Source organism: Camelina sativa, chromosome 14 (assembly GCF_000633955.1).
Source record: "Camelina sativa cultivar DH55 chromosome 14, Cs, whole genome shotgun sequence".
Taxonomy (NCBI): domain Eukaryota; kingdom Viridiplantae; phylum Streptophyta; class Magnoliopsida; order Brassicales; family Brassicaceae; genus Camelina; species Camelina sativa.
Window position 1 is genome coordinate 18112922 of NC_025698.1, and position 23986 is coordinate 18136907.

Below are 23986 nucleotides of genomic sequence, written 5' to 3' on the forward strand. Positions count from 1 at the left end.
AATGCAGAGGGATAAAAATGGCCAGCAATATTGGTCAAAAAAAGAATTGCCAGATCCATCTGAGAATGAGCTGAAAAAGCTGGTGGCACCAGAGCATGTAAGTTTTGCCTTTGAGTTAATTTCATGATTTACACACCATTTGGTTTCTACTGTCCAAAGTTGCATTAAATGGAAGTATACTCTTTAAGATGCATGATATTCTATATTTTGTTGGCGCAGGTGTGTTCCTATGAGAGTATGCTAGCTGGCCTGTACCGGCTCAAACATTTAGGGATCACCCGGTTTACATTACCTGCCAGCATATCAAATGCATTGGCTCAGCTCCCAGACGAAGCTATTGCTCTTGCTGCTGCATCACATATTGAGAGGGAGTTGCAGATCACTCCATGGAATCTAAGCAGTAATTTTGTTGCTTGTACGAATCAGGTGAGCATCATTTATCCATATTTGGGAGTTACCTAGCCATGAGTTTCTATCTGTAAGTTATGTTATTAAAACTTAGGAGTTAGTTATCCCTAACCAGCTATATAATCCGTAAAAGGCGTGTTTGTTCTTGGTTCTGTTTTATAGACACGCCGGGGTGATACATTATTAGTTCTTTACAAACATGATTAGAATCTATTTCAGCTCTATCTTCTCTAGTTTTGCTAACAGCCTTTCTGAATCTCGTCAGTGGAGTTGATTTAATACTTTTGATCAGTCATCCCTCATGCTTTCGTTGCTTGGTCGGGTCGATACTCACATGTCTGATTTTCATTTGTGGGTTTGAGTAGGACAGAGCAAATATAGAGCGCTTGGAAATTACTGGGGTTGGTGATCCCTCTGGACGGGGTCTAGGATTCAGCTATGTCAGAGCTGCACCAAAAGCACCAGCTGCAGCCGGGCATATGAAGAAAAAGGCAGCAGCCGGTCGTGGAGCCCCAACTGTCACTGGTACAGATGCTGATCTTCGCAGATTAAGCATGGAAGCAGCTCGAGAGGTAGACTTTTTTTGTTTCAGATTCTAGATATTTCTTCTAGACTATTACTAAAGTAAAGCGATCAAAAATTGAAATTAAGTTATGGTTTGGCTTTTACATTTATAGGTACTTCTTAAGTTTAATGTCCCCGATGAGATAATTATCAAGCAAACTCGATGGCACCGTATAGCTATGATACGGAAACTATCAAGTGAGCAGGCTGCATCCGGTGTTAAGGTTGACCCTACAACCATAGGCAAGTATGCTCGTGGCCAGAGAATGTCTTTTCTGCAGATGCAACAGCAGGCCCGAGAAAAGTGTCAGGAGATTTGGGACAGGCAGCTTTTGTCCCTTTCAGCTTTTGATGGTGATGAGAATGAAAGTGAAAATGAGGCGAACAGTGACTTGGACTCCTTTGCTGGAGATCTGGAAAATCTACTTGATGCTGAGGAAGGTGGGGAGGGGGAAGAATCTAATATGTCTAAGAATGACAAGTTGGACGGAGTTAAGGGTCTCAAGATGAGACGGCGGCCATCTCAAGTTGAGACAGATGAAGAAATTGAAGATGAAGCTACTGAATATGCAGAGTTATGCCGATTGCTGATGCAAGGTACTTTCTTTCAACTAAGCATTTGTGCTGTTAGCTAAAGGTTATTTTGTCAATGACACTGATTGGTTATTCCTATTTAGATGAGGATCAGAAGAAGAAAAAGAAGAAGATGAAAGGTGTGGGAGAGGGAATGGGATCCTTTCCTCCTCCACGACCCAATGTAGGTTTTCAGATTGGTGAACCGTTACGAAAGGCCATTGCCATGGAGAAGAAACCTATTGCCATCCAACCTGTCCAACCTGATGTATCTTTCTTTGTAAATGAGAGCACCGTGAAAGACATCAGAAATGTCAGTACAAGTTTGAATATATATATATTTTTTAAACATTCGCTTTTGTCTTCTCCATTTACTGTGTCAAACCATGATGTCTTGCATCTGTTGACCAACTCGTATCTTGTATTCCCCTTCATTGGCAGGTTGATATCCCAATTATAAAGACCCCCAAAAGTAAACAGGTGAAAGAGAACAGCAATTCTTTGGGCCAGCTGAGGAAGGTCAAAATACTGAACGAAAACCTAAAGGTGCAATCAAATCAGTACAACATGAATAAACTTTAGCTTATTTTATACTTTTATGGTCATTCTGAGGTGTTCTCCGTTCTCTCGGTCTAAACCAGGTATTCAAGGAAAAGAAATCAGCGAGAGAGAACTTTGTTTGTGGAGCCTGTGGTCAGGTATTTTATACTTATTGACTAGATTTTTTTATCTAAACTTGTTTCTTAGAATAAAAGCATCTGATATTATCTTTCATTCCTCAGCATGGGCACATGAGAACCAATAAACACTGCCCAAGATACAGAGAAAATACAGAATCACAACCTGAAGGCATAGATATGGAGAAGTCTGCAGGAAAGCCAAGTACTTCAGAACTATCAGGTCAGCCCAAGCTAAAACCTATTAAGAACAGCAAGGCTGCATCAAAAAGTACAATAAAAACTTCTGATGAAGTTCCAAAGGGAGATAATTTAACTGCCAAAACTGGGGGTCTTCCTAGGAAGTTTAGATATGGTATCCCCACTGGAGAGCTGTCAGATAAACCTGTTTCTGAAGCTCCCGGAAGTTCAGAGCAAGCAGTGGTGTCTGACATAGACACTGGGACTAAGTCTACATCTAAGATCAGCAAACTGAAGATTTCAAGTAAGGCAAAACCTAAAGAAAAGGTTGAAACTGATAGACCTCCGTATCCATTGATGCCTACATTTAGTAGAGAGAGAGGGGAGAGCGAACCACACAAGCCTTCTGTTTCTGGACAACCTTTGTCTAGTACAGAGAGAAATCAGGCAGCCTCAAGCAGGCACACTATTTCTATTCCGCGGCCATCATTAAGCATGGACACAGATCAAGCTGAATCACGCAGGCCTCATCTCGTGATACGACCGCCAACAGAAAGAGAACAGCCTCAGAAGAAACTTGTTATAAAACGTTCGAAGGAGATAAATGATCATGACATGAGTAGTCTTGAGGAGAGTCCACGGTTTGAATCCCGTAAAACAAAAAGAATGGCAGAACTGGCAGGTTTTCAGAAGCAGCAGAGCTTCAGATTGGCAGAGAACTCCCTAGAGCGGAGACCAAAAGAGGATAGAGTATGGTGGGAGGAAGAGGAGATAAGTACGGGAAGACATATGGAAGTAACGACGAGAAGAGATTATGATGATATGACTGTATCAGAAGAACCCAATGAGATAGCTGAGATCAGAAGATACGAAGAGGTATTAAGGAGTGAGAGGGAGGAAGAGGAACGACAAAAAGCCAAGAAGAAAAAAAAGAAAAAGAAGCTGCAACCCGAATTAGTAGAAGGGTATCTAGAAGATTATCCTCCTCGGAGAAACGATAGAAGATTGCCGGAAAGAGGGCGGAACGTCAGAAGCCGCTACGTCTCCGACTTTGAAAGAGATGGTGCAGAGTATGCACCTCAACCAAAACGACGCAAAAAAGGAGAGGTAGTAAGATTCTCTTTGCTTCCATATTTTACCTTTGTTCAGTCAAAGTTATTGCTCTATAGCACACGTAGCATGCTTTCATGTGTCTAATATCCTCACCGCTCCTGAACTTGTAATCACATAGATTTCTTGTCTTGCCAGTTGATAAAGAAGAGATTTTGAAATTTAAATACGAAACTAATAGCTAGGAGCTATATGAAACTCATATATGTTTCCTCTCCTCTGTTCAATTACCAACAGGTTGGCCTAGCAAACATCTTGGAACGCATAGTGGACACACTAAGACTTAAAGAGGAAGTGTCACGCCTCTTCTTAAAACCGGTTTCCAAGAAGGAGGCTCCGGACTATCTTGCTGTTGTGAAACGCCCGATGGATCTCTCGACAATCCGGGATAAGGTACGGAAAATAGAGTACAGAAACCGAGACCAGTTTAGACACGACGTCTGGCAGATCACATACAATGCCCACCTTTACAACGACAGACGTAACCCAGGCATACCGCCTTTGGCAGATCAGTTGCTCGAGATTTGTGATTACTTGTTGGATGATTATGAAGTTCAGTTATCAGAAGCAGAGAAAGGTATAGTAGATCCTAATGACTGAGAGAGAATTGTAAGATAGAATCTGTATCCCCTCTTTATAGTCCCCCAAAATGGGTTTCTTAGCTTAGCTAATGATTTGTACGAATAGAAAACATTCCCATGTTTGTGTTGTAAAGCCGAAGTAATGAAAAAGAAAAAAGAAATCGTTATTATTTTTTTTTTTTGTGAAATTTTCAAGGCTTCCTAACAGTTAAAGGAATAAACTTCTAATAATCACAAGTACCAATGCAGGAGTCTTGTTGATTAGAGTTAGAGCAGGAGGTGGCACGAATGCATCATAATAATTAAGGACACTAAGAACAATTCGTTGATCCATGTTGAGCCTTCGTCTTATCGTGCATTAGCTTTCTCTGCTATTGAGCGTGTATGTTGCTTTGGAAGCCTCCCGTATGAGTTCGGGCACCAAGAACTCCCATGTGGGTTCGATACCTTCAAGAAACAATTTTGTATGTTCTACATGTTTCTCCAATTCATAAGAAAGAATTTTGCATTCATTTTTTCCTAAAAAAAAAAGTTGTATGTACGATAACAAAATGGTGGGCCTGAAATAGGCCCATTTAGCAAAGGATCGCTTCAACACTCGAACTCCGCAACGTGAGACACAACGGGCAGGCTAAAGCTGTCCGGTCACATCCCGGGCAGATGCTCATATGCCGACACGGCAACATCACCACCGTCGCTTCCATTTTCCGGCAAGCTTTGCAGGTCGGCCGTTTCATCCTCTCCGGATCAACGTACGCCGACTCAGCGTCGTCTACTCCGCTGATTTCAGCTCCTAATACTAGCCCTTCCTCCGCCGACACACCACCGCATTTGTTAACGGCTTGGTGAAGCTGAGCCTGCAGCGACGCGGCGGCGGCTTCCTGCGCCTTCGCTCTCCCTTGCCAAGCTTCCGCCTCCGCTCTAAGCTGAGATTCACGCGCCACGAGCTCATTGTGACGGCGCGTGGCTCTCTCTATCTCTGCCTCTTTCTCTTTCAGCTTACGTACCAACGGCTCCTCCACAGCACCGATAAGCGCTTTATAGTGTTTCTTCCTCCTCTCCACTAATGTGCGCCGTAGCTCCTCCGCCTATCACAAAAAAAAAAAAAGGAACAATTTTTAACGTTCCGGTTTGAGAACCAAAGAAACAAAAACTCTTCAGAAACCCCCAAAGACGAAATCAAAACCTGGGAACGAAGCAATTCATCAAGTTCCTCGCTTTGCCAATTGTAATGTGCAGACAAAACACCTTCAAAGGAACCGGAGAACAGATTCGGACGAATCTTCTGTGTATGATCGTCGCCGGAAGATAAACGTAGTCCTGTATGAACCATATTTGAAGACGCCGTCGTATGATTGTAGTTGTGTTGTAATAAAGACAAGTCTATAACTTGTGGGAGCTGATGATGAGACTGCTGAGGTAACAACAACACTTGATGATGAGACTGCTGAGGTAACAACAACACTTGATGATGATGATCCTTCGTTTCTCTTCCTCTTTTCCTCTGGTTACAACCTACAGAACAAATAAAACATTCTCACTTTGTTCAACAAAAGNGGGGGGGGGGGGGGGGGGGGGGGGGGGGGAAAGAAACAGAACATAACGAACCTCCATAGTTGAATAACATATTGGTTTGCTCAAAAACAGTCTGTGATTGCAACGATAAATCTTGTTCCTTGTCTTTCCCGTTTCTGTTCACACAAAAAAAAAAACCGTAATCAACATAACAGAGATTAAAAAAAAAAAAAAGGATCGTAACAAAATTTACAGGGAAGAAAATGAAACCTTTTGTTATGGAGGATGAGATTAGAGGAATGGTGTTGGTGAGCTTGGACAGCCATTTTAGTGATAGAGAAGAATATGAACAATAAAAATGGGTGAATTGATTACAAAATCTCTTATATCATCTTGAACGTATTTGAACTCTGTTTTTTTTTGTTTGTGAACCTTTCACTCTCTCTATCTTTGTCTTTGTATATATATAAATATAGGTGTGGTAGTAATAAAAGAGAGAAGAAAGAGTCTTTCTTGTAGGTTTGGTTTTGTTTCTTTTGGTTCTCTTCTCTTCCTTCCTTCTTGTTAATAATAATGCCTTTGGCTTTTTCTTTAGGATTCTTCTCTCTCTCTCTCGTGTCTTCAACCACGCCATTACTCTCGCATATTCCAAGAAAAACCAAAAAAAGTGTATAAATAAATAAAACGCAAATCGATATTTCTACTGTTTATTCGGTGACCAAGTTATTTTTTTTTTTAACTTACTCCCTCAATTTCAAAATATACAATGTTTTAACTAAAACAAGCAGAATAAAAAGTTTTACTTTTAACAAGTTTAATCAATCATAAACGACACTACATAATATAAAATACTAAATTAATCTAAAAGTTGTATAGAAACTTGAAAACATCTTATATTATGAAACAAAAAACTTCTTTAAAACATCTTATATTTTGCAACGGAGGGAATATTAAAAGATGTACATGTTGTATAAAAGATGTATATTTTTAAATTTCTTGTTACAAAAACAGAAAAAAAAAAGCTATATATTGGATTGTTTTGCACATTTTCTATTTTACTAGCCAAACATAAATTCATAAACAACATTTTTCTTAGCAAAAAGGAAATGAAGTGCAAGTCAGAAATCAAACATATGTGTGAGACTTGCTTGATTTCTTTCCTTAGCATACTAGATAACATAATTAGATCATTAGAGCATCTTTATTGGTAAGTTTGAATTTTTGGGGTTCTTAATTTTTTTAGTATTAAAAAGTGTACTTTTTAAAAATAAGAACCTTTTGTTTGTTAATTAAAATTATATTCCTCCAATGATAAACTCTTATAAGTGAGGTTCTTAGTTTTGAAAAAAAAATTAATGTTTAAAGGTTTAAACAATGAAGATTTTATTATTGCATTTCATAAACTTTTAAAATTGTGATTAAATGATATGGAAGTATTTGCTTTGGAAAGTAATCTCTTTAAAGTTCAAATGATGTAAAAATAATTATGTTTTAAAAATTGTTAAGACTAGTCCAGCGATAAGGGTGAGCCTAGCAACCTCTATTAAGAGGCCCCGATAAAAATAGTCTTAGACAGCAACTTCTTCCCACCTTTTATTATGTAATACTACTATTCATTTTTATATTTGAGTGTTTTACTCCTTCTTTGTTGATAGTTTGCATTTTTCTTTTCCTTTTGCGTATGATAGATAGATCGTTTGGTGACATTAAATTATTCTTTATCTTTCATCTCTTTTACTTTTCAAGTAATGGATAATATCATAGCAATGTTTCCGAAGTTAACGCTGCTAAACAAAAAAAAATTTAAGCAAAATACATGAGTTACGAATATTTATAAAGATGAAGGATCCAAAAAAATTTCCCTCAACAAAGTAAAGTGATTTAAAACAAAAAGAAACCCTTGAAATTCTGTTACATTTAAAGAAACAAATCATTAATCATGTAGATTGCAATTTCAGCCAAATGAAACAAATCATGCAAATGATGAAAAATAAATAAAATTACTAAATCATCTCATTTTCATTTTGCTAATATTAATACTATTTGATTGTGTGTATCTATATATACATTTTTGAGATATTTAGCAAATAAATCCTCAAGTTGTAACTTATTTACAAGCATGCCATTAGCATTAATTATTAATTTCTTTTTCATTTAATTAATTAATATTAAGTTTCGATTTTTGGAAACAAGATTTCCTATCCTAATAAAATTTCCAAAACAATCGGACCAGACCTTTAACCATTAAGTATTAAGTTTATAATTAATTTAACTAATATTTAGTTTCCAATTTTACAATACAATATTTTCTCTATACAAACATTTCCTAAATAATTGGCCTAATCAATAAACGAATTGATTTTCAATCTTGGAGGAGGATTCGTGGCCAAGATTTTCGATCTGCATTGATATCCAATTATTTTTCCATAATATATATGTTCAAAACAAATAAAATTTAAATGCTAAAAATATTCCAAAAATAAAACAGATTACACCTCATTTTTCCCCAATTAGTTGCTTAATCAAATATTTTTTGCGTGCACATGTTTGTTTAGTCGACCTAAATGATCAGTGTATAAATACTCTACACATAAACCCTGATTATATATCAGCAATCACAATTACACAAAGCTTACCAGAAAACTTAAACACTCTTTCGTGTTCTAGATATGCCAAAAATCGAAAGTTAATAATCATGTCTCCTATTTTTTCATCAGAAAACTTAAACACTCTTTCGTAGACGAATCATGACAAATAAGGATGATGAATTTGATTGAATAAAAATCAAGATGGGCGGAGATGTCGTAATGGACGGGATGAAACAAAGACGTAAAAGTTGATAGATTTGTTTTGTCAGATAAAAACAATTGTGTCGGTCTAGACAAAACAAAAAAACCAATATTAGTTTATTTTAATACAAAAGTCAATTACGTATACTGAATTAGTTTATTTTGTTCAAATAGCTATTTTTCCATTTCTAACAAATTATATACACACATCTTGGGTCTATTTTAATAACCAAAGTTTACTAAAAGAAAAACAACGAGGAATTCATGTCAAACAAATAATTGTTAACAACTTTTTTTTCCATTTCACAACAAAACTATATATACTAAAGTTAACTGATTCTTTATATATAAAACATACAAAACTACAATACAAAATTATCCTATACATATATTTAAAAAAAATTTAATAACAAAAATATTACTTTTTGTAAATAAGAAAAAAAAACACGCACAATATATTCCTTCTATAAATCATTACTTATTTAATTGTATGTTATACTATAATATAAAACAATAAACCTCATACAAAATACTTTCTAATTTCTATACTAACTAATATATCTATATTTGTAAGGTTGTATATTTTATATACAAATAAACATTAGTTATATATATATATATATTTAATCTTTAAAACAAATTACATATTTTTTTTATTAAAAAATAGTCTAGCGGTGTACCGTGGGTGAATATCTAGTTACTTCCTCATTTTTAATATAAATATCTTTTACATTTTCACACAAACTAACAAGTATAGTAAATGTTATATTATAAGTTTATACCTTGTACTTTATATTGTCTATTAATATATGAAAGAGAAGCAAAATACATATATGAATATCAAAATTTTACAATGACATCATAAAATAATAACTTGAAACAAGAAAATATTTTTCAATGATATTTTGTCTGAAACAAAAGAACTATATTTTCATAATGCATAGATTTCGGGTTGGGTTCATAATCTCTTCAAATGCGAGATTGTTACATGCTAATTAAGTTGCTTCCTCACCATCGGTGAATTTGAAAGCTTTTCCATTTTTTCTCTTTTAGGTTATAATATTCGGAGCTTGAACAGGTTACAACATAAAATATTAAACGGGAGGTTACACTATCAAATAATTTATCTTACAATTAAAAAATTGATATATTACCAAACCACATTGTGAAAATTAGGTGGTAACAATAATAATTATAAGTTACAAGTTACAACATAGAAATAAAATGGTTTACATTATTACATTTTATCGCGATTAAAAATAATACATGACCAAAACCATAGTAGAAGAAATTAGGTGGTAACAATAATAATTATAAGTTACAAGTTACAACATAGAAATAAAATGGTTTACATTATTACATTTTATCGCGATTAAAAATAATACATGACCAAAACCATAGTAGAAGAAATTAGGTGGTAACAATGATATAATTAACAATTATTGAAAGCTTAACTTATAATGAGCTCATTTGAGTTGTTTGATCTCAAGTTCCAACGAACAACAACCCCGTCAACATGCTAACAGTTGGTTTGCAGATTGAATTATCTACACCTATGCATATAAGTAATTTATGTCTATATATATATCCAAAGTTTGTGTACACATAAATACGTATATATAAAAATAGATTATATGGTTGAAAACTTGAAAGTGGAAACCAACTAAACGTTAATTTTATTTTTTTATTTCCAAAAAAACTTTAGGATCTGTTGTTGATCGATATTGGAATTGGGGCAGCAAAACAAAATTTAGAATCTAAAAGTTTGGTTTTAGTCATTTTCAAATATACGTGTTGAAAATGGCCTATGATGGATGGATTTTATTTTCCAAAAAGACCGGTTCAATTAGACTGAGCGGTTATCAAATACCAAACCAAACCAACTTTTATTTTACGTCGATAGAAAAAATTTAACAAAACAATCTTCATCATCTATTAGTTCACAACATAATAAAATGATCTTGGACCTGGTTTTTCTATTACCAACCACATAAGCAAATTTAAATCTAACATACAGTGAAAAAAATTCAAAAATCCAATGAGATACACAATCAACAGCTTTATCCAATGCTGCGTTCTAATATCTAATTGATGCTCAACACTACTTTACAAGAATATCTCTGAGTCTTGAGTCTTTATGAATCAGTTTTGAGGGGTGTTTGATCATTGTACAATACCTTTGATCACAAAAGATCTGGAGCTTTTATCGCCATCCAAACTGGAGTTCAATTCATCGACCGAATGTTCTCAAACTTCACAAAGATTCAACCTTGTCAAAAGATTGGAGATTCTCGCTGATTCTTTGAAGTGCTTCTTCACTCATCTCAACTTTTCGGACTAAACTGGGGAAAACCTTATTCTTCTCGGATGCTGCAGCAGAAGTAACTTGACCACAGAGTTTTGATTTCATCTCTAAGCAAGATTTGAGATCATCTTCGGTTCTTGCTTTGTTCAGTTTATCTATTATGTCATTCAAAGCTGAACCTTTCTCTTCCCATTTCTTTCTTTTCCTCCGCCTTTTCATATCATCTTGATCATCTGAAGAACCACCAAATTCCGGTTTCTTAAGCTTAAACAAACCGGCATTGACAGTCTCTGTGATCTGCTTCTTAAAGCTCTCTGTCCTTGCAGAGTTCGATCTCAGTCTCAGTTTAAGCTCTGACATATTTTTTTCCTCGCTGTTTTGCTCAGAAGCTGCTGATCCGGGAACCTCTTCATCAGGAGCAGATGTAAATGAAAATGCTTCTTCGAGTAAATTCACATTACTCATGTACCGATCAAAAGCTTCATTTTCTACTTCGATGTTTCTGTCTCTATACTCTTTAAGCTTTGTAAACCGCCACTCATTTAAAGCTTGAGCATCCTAGATTAGAAGAACAACTGATTAGAGAAAAACAACTAATAGGAGAATTTTTTCGATGAGTAATGAAGTCAATTAGTACCTTTATCGTCAAAGGTTTTCTCTGGCGGGCGGAAGCATTCAAGTTATTAAACTGAGCAAAGTTGCTAGAGAGTTGGCGGATTGACGAAACCCTAGTTGTAGTCCTGAAGCAGTTTCCAACAGAAGAACAATGTCAACTTAAAGAGACCATCTTTTAGTTCCACGAGAATATACATATATAGCATCTGAATATCAACTGCGTTCAATAAACCAAGATAGCTAAGAAATGCCCTAACAAAGTAAGTACACCAGTTTGTCATCACAGATTCACTTTCCCCCAAAAGCACTAAGAAATCAGAAAATAAGAAAACTGGTTTGCATTTATACCCGGGAGTGCCCTCAGATGATCTCTGGTCTGATGATGGTGTACTTGGCGCCTGCATCTTCTCACCAGGCGTTGCAGCTACTTTAAGAACTGCAGAGACATAAACACAAAGGCTGCAAATGGTTGCTTAAAATTGAAAGAATTGAAAATTTTAAGTTGAACAAAATTGGGCTGAATAATATTCAACCCATTCATCTCCAAAATAGTGGTTGAACAAGTTGAACATTTTTGCAGTAGGATTAGTTTATTTTTTCAACTTTTTAGGTTGAATGGGTTGAATAATTATTTTCAACTTCTTCAACCTCTTCCATTCAAATGGTGAAATTTGGTTGAATAATTTTTTTCAACTCCTTCAACTTTTTCAATTGTGCAACCATTTGCACCCAAAACAAGCCATGATAAACATCACTTTATATCTCTCAGCTAAATAACAAGCACTCTCAAAGAATCAGTCTTCCAATACTCTCTTCTCTAGGTCCAGTTTCTCTATTGGTTTCATTGCTCCACTCTAACCATCTAAACTTACCAAGTGAAAGAAACAATGACTAGAATTTCCCTATCAATGTTATCAAAACTAAACACTAAAAATGATTTCTTTAGCTAATTCTCTTCTCAATTTCAGATTCGAAAAGGGGAGACCATACCATGAATCAGTCTTCCAATACTCTTCTTCTCTAGTTCCGACACTAACCATCTTTCAATGAACACTAAACTCCCAAACTTACCAAGTAAACGAAACAATGACAAGAATTCCCCTATCAACGTTGTTAACACTAAACTCTAAAACTGATTTCTTTAGCTAAATTATCTTCTCAAATTCAGATTCGAAGGGGAAACCATACCGTGAATCGGACAGGGGTTCTCTGCTCTTGAACAACAACCCTTACAAGATTGAAACGGGCACCTGCAATGAACACATCCAAGCAATACCACTACAATCAATAAACCAGCATCACACTCACAATTACCTCAAAAAAAAAACTAATCTTTCGAAACTAAAGCTCAAAACTTTAACCAAATCTCACGAACATTTAGACGTATCAGTCCCCAAATCATGGAGAAAACTCAAACCCCAATACTTAAAAACCCTAAATCCGATTCCTTTTAACATCATAAATCCAAGAACCATCCTAAATTCAAAATCCCCAGAAGAAACAAGACCTGGAGCGAGCAACGTTGCCGCATTGGATACACTTAGGCTTGTTGAGACCACGGAGAGTCTTGGGAGGAGTGACGACGGCGGAGAGGCCATTGTTACTCAGAGACGGTGAAGAAGTCGCCATCTTTCTTTCTTTCACGGGGAGATAAAATTGAAACGGTACTTAACTGTCAAAATTAAAAACCGTTACTGAACGAAAGAGAGAAAGCTAAAATTTGGAATCGAAAGGTTTGGTTTTTAATTTTTTTGTTTTGTCGCTCTGTTTTTTGAGACAAGTGATCTCTCTCTCTCTCTCTCTCTCTCTCTCGCTCGATTCCACGGCGGGTCTAGGGCTCCGGTTATTAAAAAAAGTAACACGTGAGTCGTTTTATGGGCCTGTATCGAAAGCCCAATAAGTTCTCTTTGAATTGAACCGAACTTAACCAAATCATGAACTTTACTTATAATCCGGGGGATATGTTTGATTCAATTTATTTTCTTGGTTTGATAAATGATTAAATGCATTTTTAATATGTATTTCAATATTCAAAAATATCAAATTTTAGCTGGTTATTTAACTAAAAATAATAAGAATACAAATTTGTTTTTGCTTTTGAAATTGTAAATTTTATCCGAAATCTTTTAAAAATGTTATACTAAAAACAATATTATATATCCTTTTCTAGATTTACAATTTATTGTTAAAACACAATTTAAAATGACGTACTGTAGTTAGATTATTGATAAGAATTGTTCTTAATTTCTTATCATGTAAGGACTTTTGATTTTCCATAATATATTTGATTCCTTTTGTGTAGCATCTTTTTGTGGATATAGTATGCAGCAGTTGTGTAGATGTTAAAATTGATTAACAAAGACAGTGAATAATTTTACCAATTCACATGTATGTTTGAAGCTTTGATCTTAGACATAACAATATGTTTATCAAAACTTCTATAATAACACCTTATATAGAAGATTCGATATCAAATGGTAGGTTTAAATAAGTATAAGTAAGTTGATGCGCGGAAAAAAAACTTACAGGGATACCAACGATTAAAGAGAAGCATGATGCCATTAAGCTTGCGGCCAAATACTTGAATGATTACTGAGTGGGGTGGGATGAGAAGATCAACTCTGCAAAAGCTAAAGCCTAAAGCAAAAGCAATAGTGGAGAGAGTTGCCACCGAAAATGCCGTGAAGCGAGACACTATTGATAACTTGGACCTTGATGAGATATTCTTCGTCCCGTAAGGAGAAAACACTATTGATGACTTGGACCTTGATGAGATATTCTTCATCCCGTAAGGAGAAAATCGTGTGGAGTTTATCAGAACCTTATCCAGGCTTATTAAACCCACTAATAAGTCAATCTTCTTAAAATTTATTATCAAAGTTGAAGTTTGGAAGTGTATACAATTAGCTCAATAAATTAAAAGGCAGACCTTAAAAAAAATGTTGGTGGGTACAGATTGTTACTAGGTTGAGTCGAACCCACTACTTCGACCATATATGGGTTTTAATTCAAATTGACTACTTTACTAATTACTATACGTATAATGTAATATATATATATATATATATTTACTAATGGCAAGTGCCCCCCCCCCCCCACCACAACGCGAGTCCGCCCCTGATGCCAGTAGCTAGTAGCCTAGTAATCGTAACAGATTTCCTAATTTTTGGCAAACCAACAAAAAATAAAGGACCTTTAATATGATTTAATTTAGAAATGTTATCAAGATAATTTTATGTATTGTCTTTACTCTAAATAAAACAAAAATATAAAGCATGATAATAATGAAAAAAATACAACTTGAGAAAATATATTTAAAAAATAAATGCATAGAGATTGGATCACTTTTGTTTTGCTTATGTTTTTACCTATTTTTGCATTCAATTGTAATTCATATATATATATATATATTGCATTTTCCTGATCCTGACATAAGATAGCAAAAATTAAATTTAACATTATTACATCAAAATTGTGATTGTGTTTAGAAAAAAAAAAGATTGGTATAAGCCAATAAAATTTAGCTTGCATCAAAGGTGGTATTCTTGATGATATAATTTTGTTTGATGGGAAATCATGAGGCAATCTTATTGGTTTATATATAAGTGATTTAAAGGAGTTATTGCATAATCATTTTTTATAATTAATAATTTATGTATAATCTTTTTATTACAAGGGAGTATTGAACTTGTATTTTAAAGGATTTGGTGTGATTTAAATATTTTAGGTTTTTGCAAGATTTGATTGAGCTTTTCGAAGATTTTTGGTTATTTATTAGAGTTTTTATATATTTTTTTAAAAATACTTTGTGATTTGGTGAGATTTTATTATTAGATTTTGAGAGATTTTAGGATACTTTATAACAAAAAAAAAAAATTGTCTTTAGAACTGAGATGACGATGATGTAATTATGTCGACAAAAGCCTCTCTTAGGTACTCGTAGCTTTCACTGCCCCCATCTCTTCCTATCCTCTTACATGGATCATCATCGAGAGCTGCTATCTGTAACAGAGCCATGAACCATCATCTCTTCATTATCTGCAACAGAGCTAAGGTTTAGTAGTAAGTAACAAGTAAACAAACCTTTAATTCTGATTCCTCAAACACATTAACTCAAAGCTAAATCAAAAGAAAGAAGAGACAACGTCCTTACAATAACTAAGCTCGCCGAGGATGAATGGACAATCATCAAACTTCTTCACAGCATTTTCCATGTGATCCAAGTTTGATCATGCATCAAAACACACCGAAGTTTCAGCTCCTACTACTGAATTTTAAGTTTCAGAATGAGAACAAGGGACAAACTTATTACGTTTATGTATTTACCTAGTCCACTAAACATATACATCTTACTAGATTGATCGATATTCACAGGCATGCTTATATATGGCTTTGCACTTAAACGGCTGTCTTGCTGCTTTGGAAATTTGTCTCCAAGCATTCTTGCAAGGTTTATACCTGAAACAAAATTATCAAATCAGACTTGGTGATTTTAACATTGAAAATGAAATCACCAGAGCGTGTTTAATTCATTGAGCTAGTACGATTCTCAATGATAGTCCTGCATCTTGGAATCGTTTTCTCTCGGATAAGCTAGTCACTTGATCATCTTCAGTCATTTGTATATATCTCCCATTGAGACTGCCAAATGCAAAACAAATCATAATCAATTTAAAAAACTTGAATCCGAAACGAGAGAGGAAGCAATCGCTGGTGGGATTGGAGCGGAGGAGTGGGGAAGAGCTAGTAGATGTGACGAGGTGAGACTGTTTTTGTTTCAATTTTGATTTTCCAGAAAATACAGTTTTTTTCTTCTTACCAAATCTTTTAAAATTCTATCTCAAAAGGTAGGATTTTGAGGGGGAGTATTTTCAACTAGAAAACAAATCAAAATCTTCTAAAATCATTTAAAGTAGCAGTTTTTTTAATAGTTGTGATATTTTGAATAACAGTATATTTCAAGTAAGTTTTATAAATAATTGAAGAACAAGAGATTGTAAATTATTTTAAATCATTTTACATAAATCTAAGTTGAATAACATAGGATATTAAAAGATTTTTAAAAATCAGCAATTGAGTAATTTTAAAAATACTATAAAATCTTTTAAAATACCAAGTTGAATACCCTTTACACGTAGAATATTCTCTCATCAACACATTTGATAGGTGTCATGATAAAAATATTAATAACTAATTTTGGAAACCCAATTTTAGTGTAAGATTGATGGTTTCCATGTTTTAGCAAAAGGAGTAAAAACCTAAAAATCGTTCCTTATCAAGTAGGACTAGATTAATAGAAGAATGAAACAAAAATAACATAATGAAGCCCAACATTGTGACACATGATAAGTGCAATACAAGCCCACTAATCTATGTTCTTAGCCGATGTAATTAGGGTTATTCTGTCAAATCGATTCATATATATGTAATAGACACGTTATGATCGATGGAAGTAATTTAGGGTGCGCACAAGTACTCTGTTCCTTATGTACTCTTTTTCATGTAACAAGATTTGTTTAAGATTCTTTTCGTAGCAATGTTAAAACCAATACATCATTCTGCCTACTGACTTGTACCTTGAAGCTTTGATTTGGACCTATCAGTTGGCATCAAAGCTTCTATCTTGAAGCTCTGATACCAACTGATGGAGCCAGATCAAACCTTTAAGGTAGTAGTCAATTTGGTAGACACAAATTTATTTACTTAGGTTTACCTTCTTTGATTTTGGTAAGTCCAACTTCATATAGTTTTTACGTTCTGGAACGAGTCTTTTTATGTTTCAATTCGACAGATTTTGCAGCTTTAATATATTGACTATGCAACATAGATAAGACAAGCTCGATTCCAAGTTCTATATATGGAAGAACGAGAACTGAACTGAGGTTGAATGAGTATTTAGAGTCAGATTTGGATGGGACTTGCAGAATGAACCGCAAAAATTCTCAAGACAGATCAAGATTAACACAAAAATATGGTTTTAGTCTTTAGACATGACTTAATTTAATTGGTTATTTAATTTATCACTGGTTTTGGTTTTAAGTATTATAGATCATCAACACAGCGACCAAAGTAAACAACTCTAATTATATATAATCCAGTCTTCATACTGAGGATGGCAATGTCCCAGATTTTCTCTGTTTCTCCCATTTTTCCACCTTACAAAACAAAACCCAACAAAAACAAGAAAATTACACACAAAAAAAAACTATGTTTAGTAAGAAGCAATAAAATATTACGAAAGATTTGCTCACCAATTCTTCGGGACACATTGAACGCACATAATCTCTTAAGTTGTTGCAATCATTAGCATCTCTTCCATTTTTCTCAATACACCTATTTATGCATTAAAACGTAGTATCATGAAGTATACTAATCACGCACTTTAATCATTTATTTAGTTAGTGGTAACCAATTTTTAAAACTTACTTATGGTATTGCATGTATCGATTGAAACAATGTCGTGTTTCATTAGTCACCGGAGACCGCTCATCCGCCTCCGAATCTTTCTCTTGTCCACCGTCCTCTCCTCTCTTAGCACGAAAAGTTGCCTCGTTTTGCGGTGGCGGCGATACCGTGCCGGGAGCGTGAGCTGGTCTTGGTGCTTGCTGGCCTCTCGCGACTTTACTCAAGTCGCGAGATCTCATCTTGTCGTGTGGATCCATTTGCGCCGACGACATCTCCGATCAAACTTTACAAGTTGGGGAACTTTTGGTTTTGTTTTTGAACTTATTTCATCTTTGCCTTCAACAGCAAGGATTTAATAGCGGATGATCGATACCACGTCAAAGCGGTTGGTATACACGTGACTTAATCGAGAGACTTGCATGTGTTCTCTTTTTGCTATGGTCAAAACTTGGGGGCTTGCGTGAGTAACGTTTCAAATATACTATATATGGGCCTAAATAAAGCATGTTAATCACTCTTTAAGGTATGGCCCAACTTAAAATTACATAAAGCATAATATCGTTTGGGATAACTTCTTTCTAAAACTCAATTTATCTCGTCTTATTATTAGTTTTGTTTTCCACTCTTTGATCATCTAAGTTGTTCTTAATAGACCTGTTTAGCATGTCATCATACAATTAAGAATGTTGTCTAGTGGAACATCCCAAATGTTTAATCCAATATGTGTGGCTGCCAGAAAAAAAACAGTTTATTTAGTTTTATCATATGATCTTATATATTATTCAAAAAATAGAATAACAATGTTCATAAAATTTTCATGTGTATAATTTTAAAAACAATAATTGTAGTCAACAAAAAAAAATTATAACCAAAGGATCTCGAACTGAAACCTCAACTAATTTTCTGAGGGACCTATAATGTATTCTTATTATTTAAAGCATCCATAACGGGCCAACTTGATTAACAATTATTTTCCAATTCCAAGATAATTTTTTTACCAGTAGATCACTATGAAATAGGAGTAGTTAAGAGAAAGCAACTACTAGTTGTGTATGATCTGATTATTCACTTCCATAACCATAAGCTAGCTATTTCCATGATCTTTTTCTCCGTAATCCCTAGTTTTGTTAGTAGCACTTTCAACCTATCCTCCTCAATATATAAATTAGATAGATAGCTTAGAGCACTATTATGTGGATTTGTTCATATTTATAATCAACCGATCAGTTTGTAAAAAAAGTAGGTGAATGTTGGTTACCTGTTCATAAATCAAAACAAAAGATTTGTTTTATGGATTAATCACATCTCACTTACCACTTAGCTTACGCTTACCACACTAGAAGTTAAAATACCACATTTCTTTATTAACTATTTTATATATATATATATATATTACATTGTTGGACAATCGGACGAAACAATTTACGTGGTGTGAGTGGGTTTGGCAACATCATGACACATGCTTGTTCCAGAATTGTTCCTTTTTCTATTTCATTTTTTTATAGTACCAATAGTACTGTTACATGATTACAAAAACAAAATGACAACATGTCGAACTAATTTATACTGTGGATTTTTTTTTAAATGTTGTGTCACGTTTCTAACAAGTTCTTGAGAATCCAACGGCCGAGATTACGTAATTCGGCAATTATATGCCGTTTGGGACGATCGGATGGGCAAAAAAGATGACGATAATGAGTCCCACAAATGCCCATTAAAAAGCTTTAAAGAGGCCACTCTCAGTACAACTAGATGCCGTTGGACTCTTTGCCTTTTCTCTTCTTTTATTCCCAAAACACATCATTGGCTTCTTCCCTTTCGAAGCCATTACCGTCTGCCAATATTAAAACAACACATGGCATGTCATCGCACGTGCACACACATACTCCCATGCTAAAAACATTTATCAATATGGATTTATTAAGAGAAGGAAGATACAAAAACCACCGGACGGGCCAGGCTTAGTCAGAAAACTAGTATAAACTGAAATCGAATAGAGCTCTCTCTATACACCAAGATAGAATAGAAGAGCGACGATGATCAATTTGATCGTTAATTCAATCTGGATACCGTGTGAGAACATAAAAAATTAGTCGATAATCTTTAACTATATATATTCTTGGCAAACGTATAGATATATATATATATATATATATATATATATTTTTTTTGTAGCCTATAATTCACTCTCAAGATTATACTTCACAAAAAAAATTTATTCCTTTCACGAATTTTCTTGCATCATATGTCAGTCCATTGGTTTCATAATTGCACCTGTAGATAACTTAGATACCGCACCAAATTCACTATGTTAACACGATGACTGATAATGCTTTAAATTGCAAAGAGCCAAGCACTTGATCTTTGCATCATTATCAGAGAAAATATGACAGAACTCTTGCCGACTAAGCTATAAAACTTCTTCCCCATTTGAAATGAATTCCAAATAGAATTTCAGGACTAAATGATTAGAACTAAAATCTAAGGTGTAACACAAGGATTTAGAATCTACACACACACAAACACATAAATCTTATAAATGTTTTTTTTTAAAGTCAAATCTTAAAAACTAGATTGTCTAGAGAATTCACTTTTAATAATTTGGTCCAACAACCCTCCATAGTTATTCTATTTTAATACTACAGAAACTTTTTTTTTTTTTTTTTGTGCAAAATACTACAGAAACTAAAATCCATGTTTATATGTACTTATTTATTTTGCCTTTTTTTTTGTGCAACATTTATCATCTTTCCTTATGTACTGGTTTTTTCCTCTATGAATGTCAAATACTAATGGGATGTTGTAATAGTAAGAACTTTTAAAATGAAAAGTCGATTCTATAGTCAATTTACATATAAAGGGTTGAGCGAAATAAGTCTCTTTGTTCTCCCTCTTTACTCAGATCTCTTGCCATGAATGGTTTAGTTATATGCACTCACTTTTCGGAAAAATACAAGTTGATATCTATTTGAAACTGAAACATGAGAGAGTGTGAACAAAGAAGACAAGAAACAAGTAGTACATCGAAATAAAATGCCCTTTATTCCATTCACATTTGCATTGCATCACATATACTTATTACTATTGTCTTTTCAACAACACTATTCTACATTTACATATTTTACCCTTTGAGCCCAAAATATACAGGCACAAGTATTCTATTTATGCTTCCATTCTATTATATTCCCCACTTTTTTACCCATCATATCTACACAACACTATTATGTTAAGCTTTTTTTACTTTACATTGCTTTATACCATTATAGACATATATATACATACATACATTTACCCGGAATACTACGTACTAGTGATTTGTTATTAGCATAAGACTATACATTACCACTTCCTTACTTAGTATTCTATGATTAGTCCTCCGAAAGGAGCACGGTGCGGGATTCCCTTCCTTCGTTTTGCGATTCTGCGACTCACGGCTGATAAAGGCGGTGTTGATGGCGTGAAACTATTATTCATAATGTCGTCATTCTTCTTGAGCCTCCCGATACTCGTAGTGCTATACGAATCATCAGAGTCCGAAAGGTTGTTCGACCAATCCTTTCTTTTCCTCTTTGATATTCCAGAGATCTAATCAAAAACAATACAAGATCAAATAACGTTAGTATTATGTTGATTGATGCTAGGGAATATCTTAGTAATTATCTCCTATAAACAAACAAAAAATGAAGATATTGAAATTTGAAACCCATTAGAGAAAAAGTAATGAAAATGAAAAGACCTTTAAAATGAGGTGTTGTTACTTAAGGATGAAGCTTTTTTTTTTTTTTAATTGACTTGGAATTTTCTTCCCTAACTTTCTCGTCAACCCAAATGCTATTATTATTTTTCAACTCCACAATTTCTTGAAGTTGCTATCATTGCCCCACATTTTCTCGCCCACCCAACAAGAAAAATCCTTTTTTTTTTGAAGTCCTTTTCTCAATACCCATCAAACAAGGATTAAAGAATAAATGACGGTCTAAATACAAAATCAATATAAATCAGGGAAATTATTGAATAGTAGTTAGTTTTACCTATTCAACTAAGTTTGGACTTATTAATACTTTTCTCCCTCAAAATAGTATTTTGTTCAGTACATAGACCCAAAAATAGCTACATATTTATTGAAGATAACTTTCTCCACAAGTAAATATATACATTTACCGACCAAAACTTTGACATTTATGTTAGTTTCTTCCTTTTATCAACCAAGTTTTTTTTACTTGATTTTCCCGCATTTTCTTACCCAAACATAGAAAATATTACTTTCTCAATTTCATCAACCAAAACCAACACACAACTAACTCCTATTTGCGATCAAAGACATTAATAACAAATTTTTTTTTTAATTGGTTACCTTGCAACCAAGAGAGCAGAATCTGAAGGAATCAACGAGGCTTCGATAACAGACTTCGCAGGTATTGATCACACCTTTGCCTGGTCGAGGCTGAGGTCTCTCGTTCAAGAACACAACCTTAGCACTGTTAATCACATATGTCTGAACTCCTGTTATGTCCAGAAACTTCTGAATCTCCGACACTCTTATCACATCGTGATACGATGATCTCCTTATCTGTAAAAAATTAAATCACCAAGAAAAAATCAATCAAACAAAGTAAAAAAAAAAAAAAAAAACTCTATGGTTTCTTTTTATTTTTCTCGCATTTTCTTGAGAAAGATTTGCCGAGAATCCCGGAATAATAAATGATAGAAAAAAAGGTAGATGACCAACCAAACTTAACACAATCTGGATTTTAACCACATGGTAAAAAAAAAACGAACCTGAATGGCGTGATGGTCCTTGTGGGAAGAGAGACAGAGAGAACAGAGAGGACCATTGGTACAGTCTAAACAGTACATGTTACATTCACTCTTGTGTGAGTCTGCGTGTAGTTTGCATTGTACAAAGAACTTCTCACGAAGCAGTGGTTTTAGCCACGGAGGCCATGTCTTATTGTTTTCTTCTTCAGCTCCCTGTTTCACACAAAAACAATCTCAGAAGAATGAGAAACAAACAAACCAGAGTATGTTTCAAAACAGAGAACAGAGTCAATTAAAACAGAGTCAAGTCAAATTTAAATAGAATCAACTTGGGGAAAAAAAAAGATTCGAGTTTTTGAGAGAACCCATTGGGAAAACACAAACTAAGACTGATCAGAGCTGGAAAAAAAACAGAGTTCGTGGTGGGATTTGAATCGGATCTTTTGAAGTAAAACAAAAAAAAAAACAGAGCATGTATGATCAAACTTAAAGAGAACACATTTGGAGAGAAACAAAAAAAAAAAAAATTGAATCTTTCTTGTATTGTGAGTACCATGATGATTCTTGTGTTCGTGGGTTTGATCTCTCTGACAGTAGCTTGCTGTTGATTCTCTTCGATCGCAACCTTTTTTTAAGTGAGAGAAAGGAAAGAGCAAAGCAGAGGAGAGGAGAGGAGAGGAGAGAGAGAGAGAGAGGGAGGGAGAGGTGTTCGTGTAAAAACAAAGAGAAGCGAAGAGTCGTTCTTATCCGCACAAAAGTCGACTATACTCCGAACCTAGACACCCGAGCCTAAAAAAACCCGAAGCTAAGATAGAGAGAGAGAGAGCTTTTGCTACGGAGGGTTCAATGAACCGAACCCAACCTCCCACTTTCATTGTTTCTTCTTCTTCTCCTTTTCACATTAATTATTTGTTTTTATGTTTAAATCTCCATTTTTTTTTTTGGTTGTTTACTTTTTAATGCACATAATGGGGGAATTAATCAAAAATATCTGATTCAGTTTAAGACTTTAGTTCGACTTCGAGACATCAGAAAGAGAAAAAAAAATGCACCCAATCTAATCAAGAAATGGGAAAACAAAAAGAAAAAAAAAAAACTTTTTTAGATCGTCATTAATGAATAGTAACGTAAATTATTGTTCATTTGATTAATGATATTACACGTTTAACACTACTTTACACTGTGTTCATTTGTTATTTGTCTAGTCCATACTCCATAATATCATTATCACACATTTTATATATTAAATGTTAATATATACTCACACAAAAATAAGTTGAGTTTATTATTTATATATTTTCTTCTACTTATGTTTAAATTTTGATTAGGAGTTCAATATAATATTTATTCCAAATTTCTATTAAATATCTTAAACGATAATTATTTTAAACATAAACAACGTTAAAATTCCATTTACTATATTTCGATTTATCATCTTTGATTTAATAATCGAATAACATACTAAAACACATTTAAGAGTTGGGAAAAAGTGATAAATCTCATTGC

The 23986-nt window shown here is 34.2% G+C and overlaps 5 protein-coding genes across 7 annotated transcripts in view; 1 reads left to right on the top strand and 4 right to left on the bottom strand.

The window, feature by feature from the left end:
- Nucleotides 1–4271, top strand: part of LOC104743734 (transcription initiation factor TFIID subunit 1) — a 10508-nt gene extending 6237 nt beyond the window's left edge. Inside the window, exons 10-18 of the mRNA XM_019235536.1 lie at nt 8–97; nt 220–426; nt 774–980; nt 1086–1569; nt 1650–1858; nt 1987–2091; nt 2187–2243; nt 2328–3509; nt 3750–4271. Of these exons, the coding sequence (XP_019091081.1) occupies nt 8–97; nt 220–426; nt 774–980; nt 1086–1569; nt 1650–1858; nt 1987–2091; nt 2187–2243; nt 2328–3509; nt 3750–4112 (2904 nt within the window). The 3' untranslated portion in view covers nt 4113–4271. The remainder of the gene's footprint in view (nt 1–7; nt 98–219; nt 427–773; nt 981–1085; nt 1570–1649; nt 1859–1986; nt 2092–2186; nt 2244–2327; nt 3510–3749) is intronic.
- Nucleotides 4506–6074, bottom strand: LOC104741873 (probable BOI-related E3 ubiquitin-protein ligase 2). Its single transcript, XM_010462798.1, has 4 exons — nt 5879–6074; nt 5702–5784; nt 5280–5608; nt 4506–5181 (listed from the first exon to the last, which is right to left on the bottom strand). The coding sequence occupies exons 1-4, from the start codon at nt 5932–5934 to the stop codon at nt 4669–4671; spliced, it is 981 nt and encodes a 326-aa protein (XP_010461100.1). The 5' UTR covers nt 5935–6074; the 3' UTR covers nt 4506–4668.
- On the bottom strand, nt 10307–14032 carry LOC104741874. 2 transcript variants are annotated; one of them, XM_010462800.2, is made up of 6 exons: nt 13844–14032; nt 12825–12989; nt 12506–12567; nt 11666–11753; nt 11340–11442; nt 10307–11260 (listed from the first exon to the last, which is right to left on the bottom strand). In XM_010462800.2, exons 2-6 carry the CDS (start codon nt 12944–12946, stop codon nt 10652–10654), a joined length of 984 nt encoding a protein of 327 aa, XP_010461102.1. In that variant the 5' UTR covers nt 12947–12989; nt 13844–14032; the 3' UTR covers nt 10307–10651. The 2 variants fall into 2 exon arrangements, with proteins under 2 accessions (XP_010461102.1, XP_010461101.1); XM_010462799.2 differs by lacking the exon at nt 13844–14032 and having other exon boundaries at nt 12825–13114.
- Nucleotides 17257–18067, bottom strand: LOC104741875 (putative cytochrome c oxidase subunit 6b-like). Of its 2 annotated transcripts, none has more exons than XM_019235722.1 (3): nt 17744–18067; nt 17556–17650; nt 17257–17473 (listed from the first exon to the last, which is right to left on the bottom strand). In XM_019235722.1, exons 1-3 carry the CDS (start codon nt 17992–17994, stop codon nt 17397–17399), a joined length of 423 nt encoding a protein of 140 aa, XP_019091267.1. In that variant the 5' UTR covers nt 17995–18067; the 3' UTR covers nt 17257–17396. The 2 variants fall into 2 exon arrangements, with proteins under 2 accessions (XP_019091267.1, XP_010461103.1); XM_010462801.2 differs by having other exon boundaries at nt 17257–17472; nt 17569–17650; nt 17744–18066.
- On the bottom strand, nt 20739–23202 carry LOC109124497. The gene is made up of 4 exons (XM_010462802.2): nt 23034–23202; nt 22502–22693; nt 22077–22292; nt 20739–21307 (listed from the first exon to the last, which is right to left on the bottom strand). The coding sequence occupies exons 1-4, from the start codon at nt 23034–23036 to the stop codon at nt 21077–21079; spliced, it is 642 nt and encodes a 213-aa protein (XP_010461104.1). The 5' UTR covers nt 23037–23202; the 3' UTR covers nt 20739–21076.

Excerpts from the sequence above, each read along its gene's own strand:
- LOC104741873 (XM_010462798.1), bottom strand. The coding sequence starts at position 5,934 with ATGGCTGTCCAAGCTCACCAACACCATTCCTCTAATCTCATCCTCCAT. Across the intron at positions 5,785-5,878 it reads CTCATCCTCCATAACAAAAG|AAACGGGAAAGACAAGGAAC; the intron begins GTTTCATTTTCT and ends TTGTGTGAACAG. Across the intron at positions 5,182-5,279 it reads ATGAATTGCTTCGTTCCCAG|GCGGAGGAGCTACGGCGCAC; the intron begins GTTTTGATTTCG and ends TTTTTGTGATAG.
- LOC104741874 (XM_010462800.2), bottom strand. The coding sequence starts at position 12,946 with ATGGCGACTTCTTCACCGTCTCTGAGTAACAATGGCCTCTCCGCCGTC. Across the intron at positions 11,754-12,505 it reads GAACCCCTGTCCGATTCACG|TTCTTAAAGTAGCTGCAACG; the intron begins GTATGGTTTCCC and ends ATGTCTCTGCAG. Across the intron at positions 11,261-11,339 it reads GAAAACCTTTGACGATAAAG|GATGCTCAAGCTTTAAATGA; the intron begins GTACTAATTGAC and ends CTTCTAATCTAG.
- LOC104741875 (XM_019235722.1), bottom strand. The coding sequence starts at position 17,994 with ATGTCGTCGGCGCAAATGGATCCACACGACAAGATGAGATCTCGCGAC. Across the intron at positions 17,651-17,743 it reads CGATACATGCAATACCATAA|GTGTATTGAGAAAAATGGAA; the intron begins GTAAGTTTTAAA and ends ATGCATAAATAG. Across the intron at positions 17,474-17,555 it reads AGAATTGGTGAGCAAATCTT|GGTGGAAAAATGGGAGAAAC; the intron begins TCGTAATATTTT and ends TTTGTTTTGTAA.
- LOC109124497 (XM_010462802.2), bottom strand. Across the intron at positions 22,293-22,501 it reads AGGACCATCACGCCATTCAG|ATAAGGAGATCATCGTATCA; the intron begins GTTCGTTTTTTT and ends AATTTTTTACAG. Across the intron at positions 21,308-22,076 it reads TCTGCTCTCTTGGTTGCAAG|ATCTCTGGAATATCAAAGAG; the intron begins GTAACCAATTAA and ends GTTTTTGATTAG.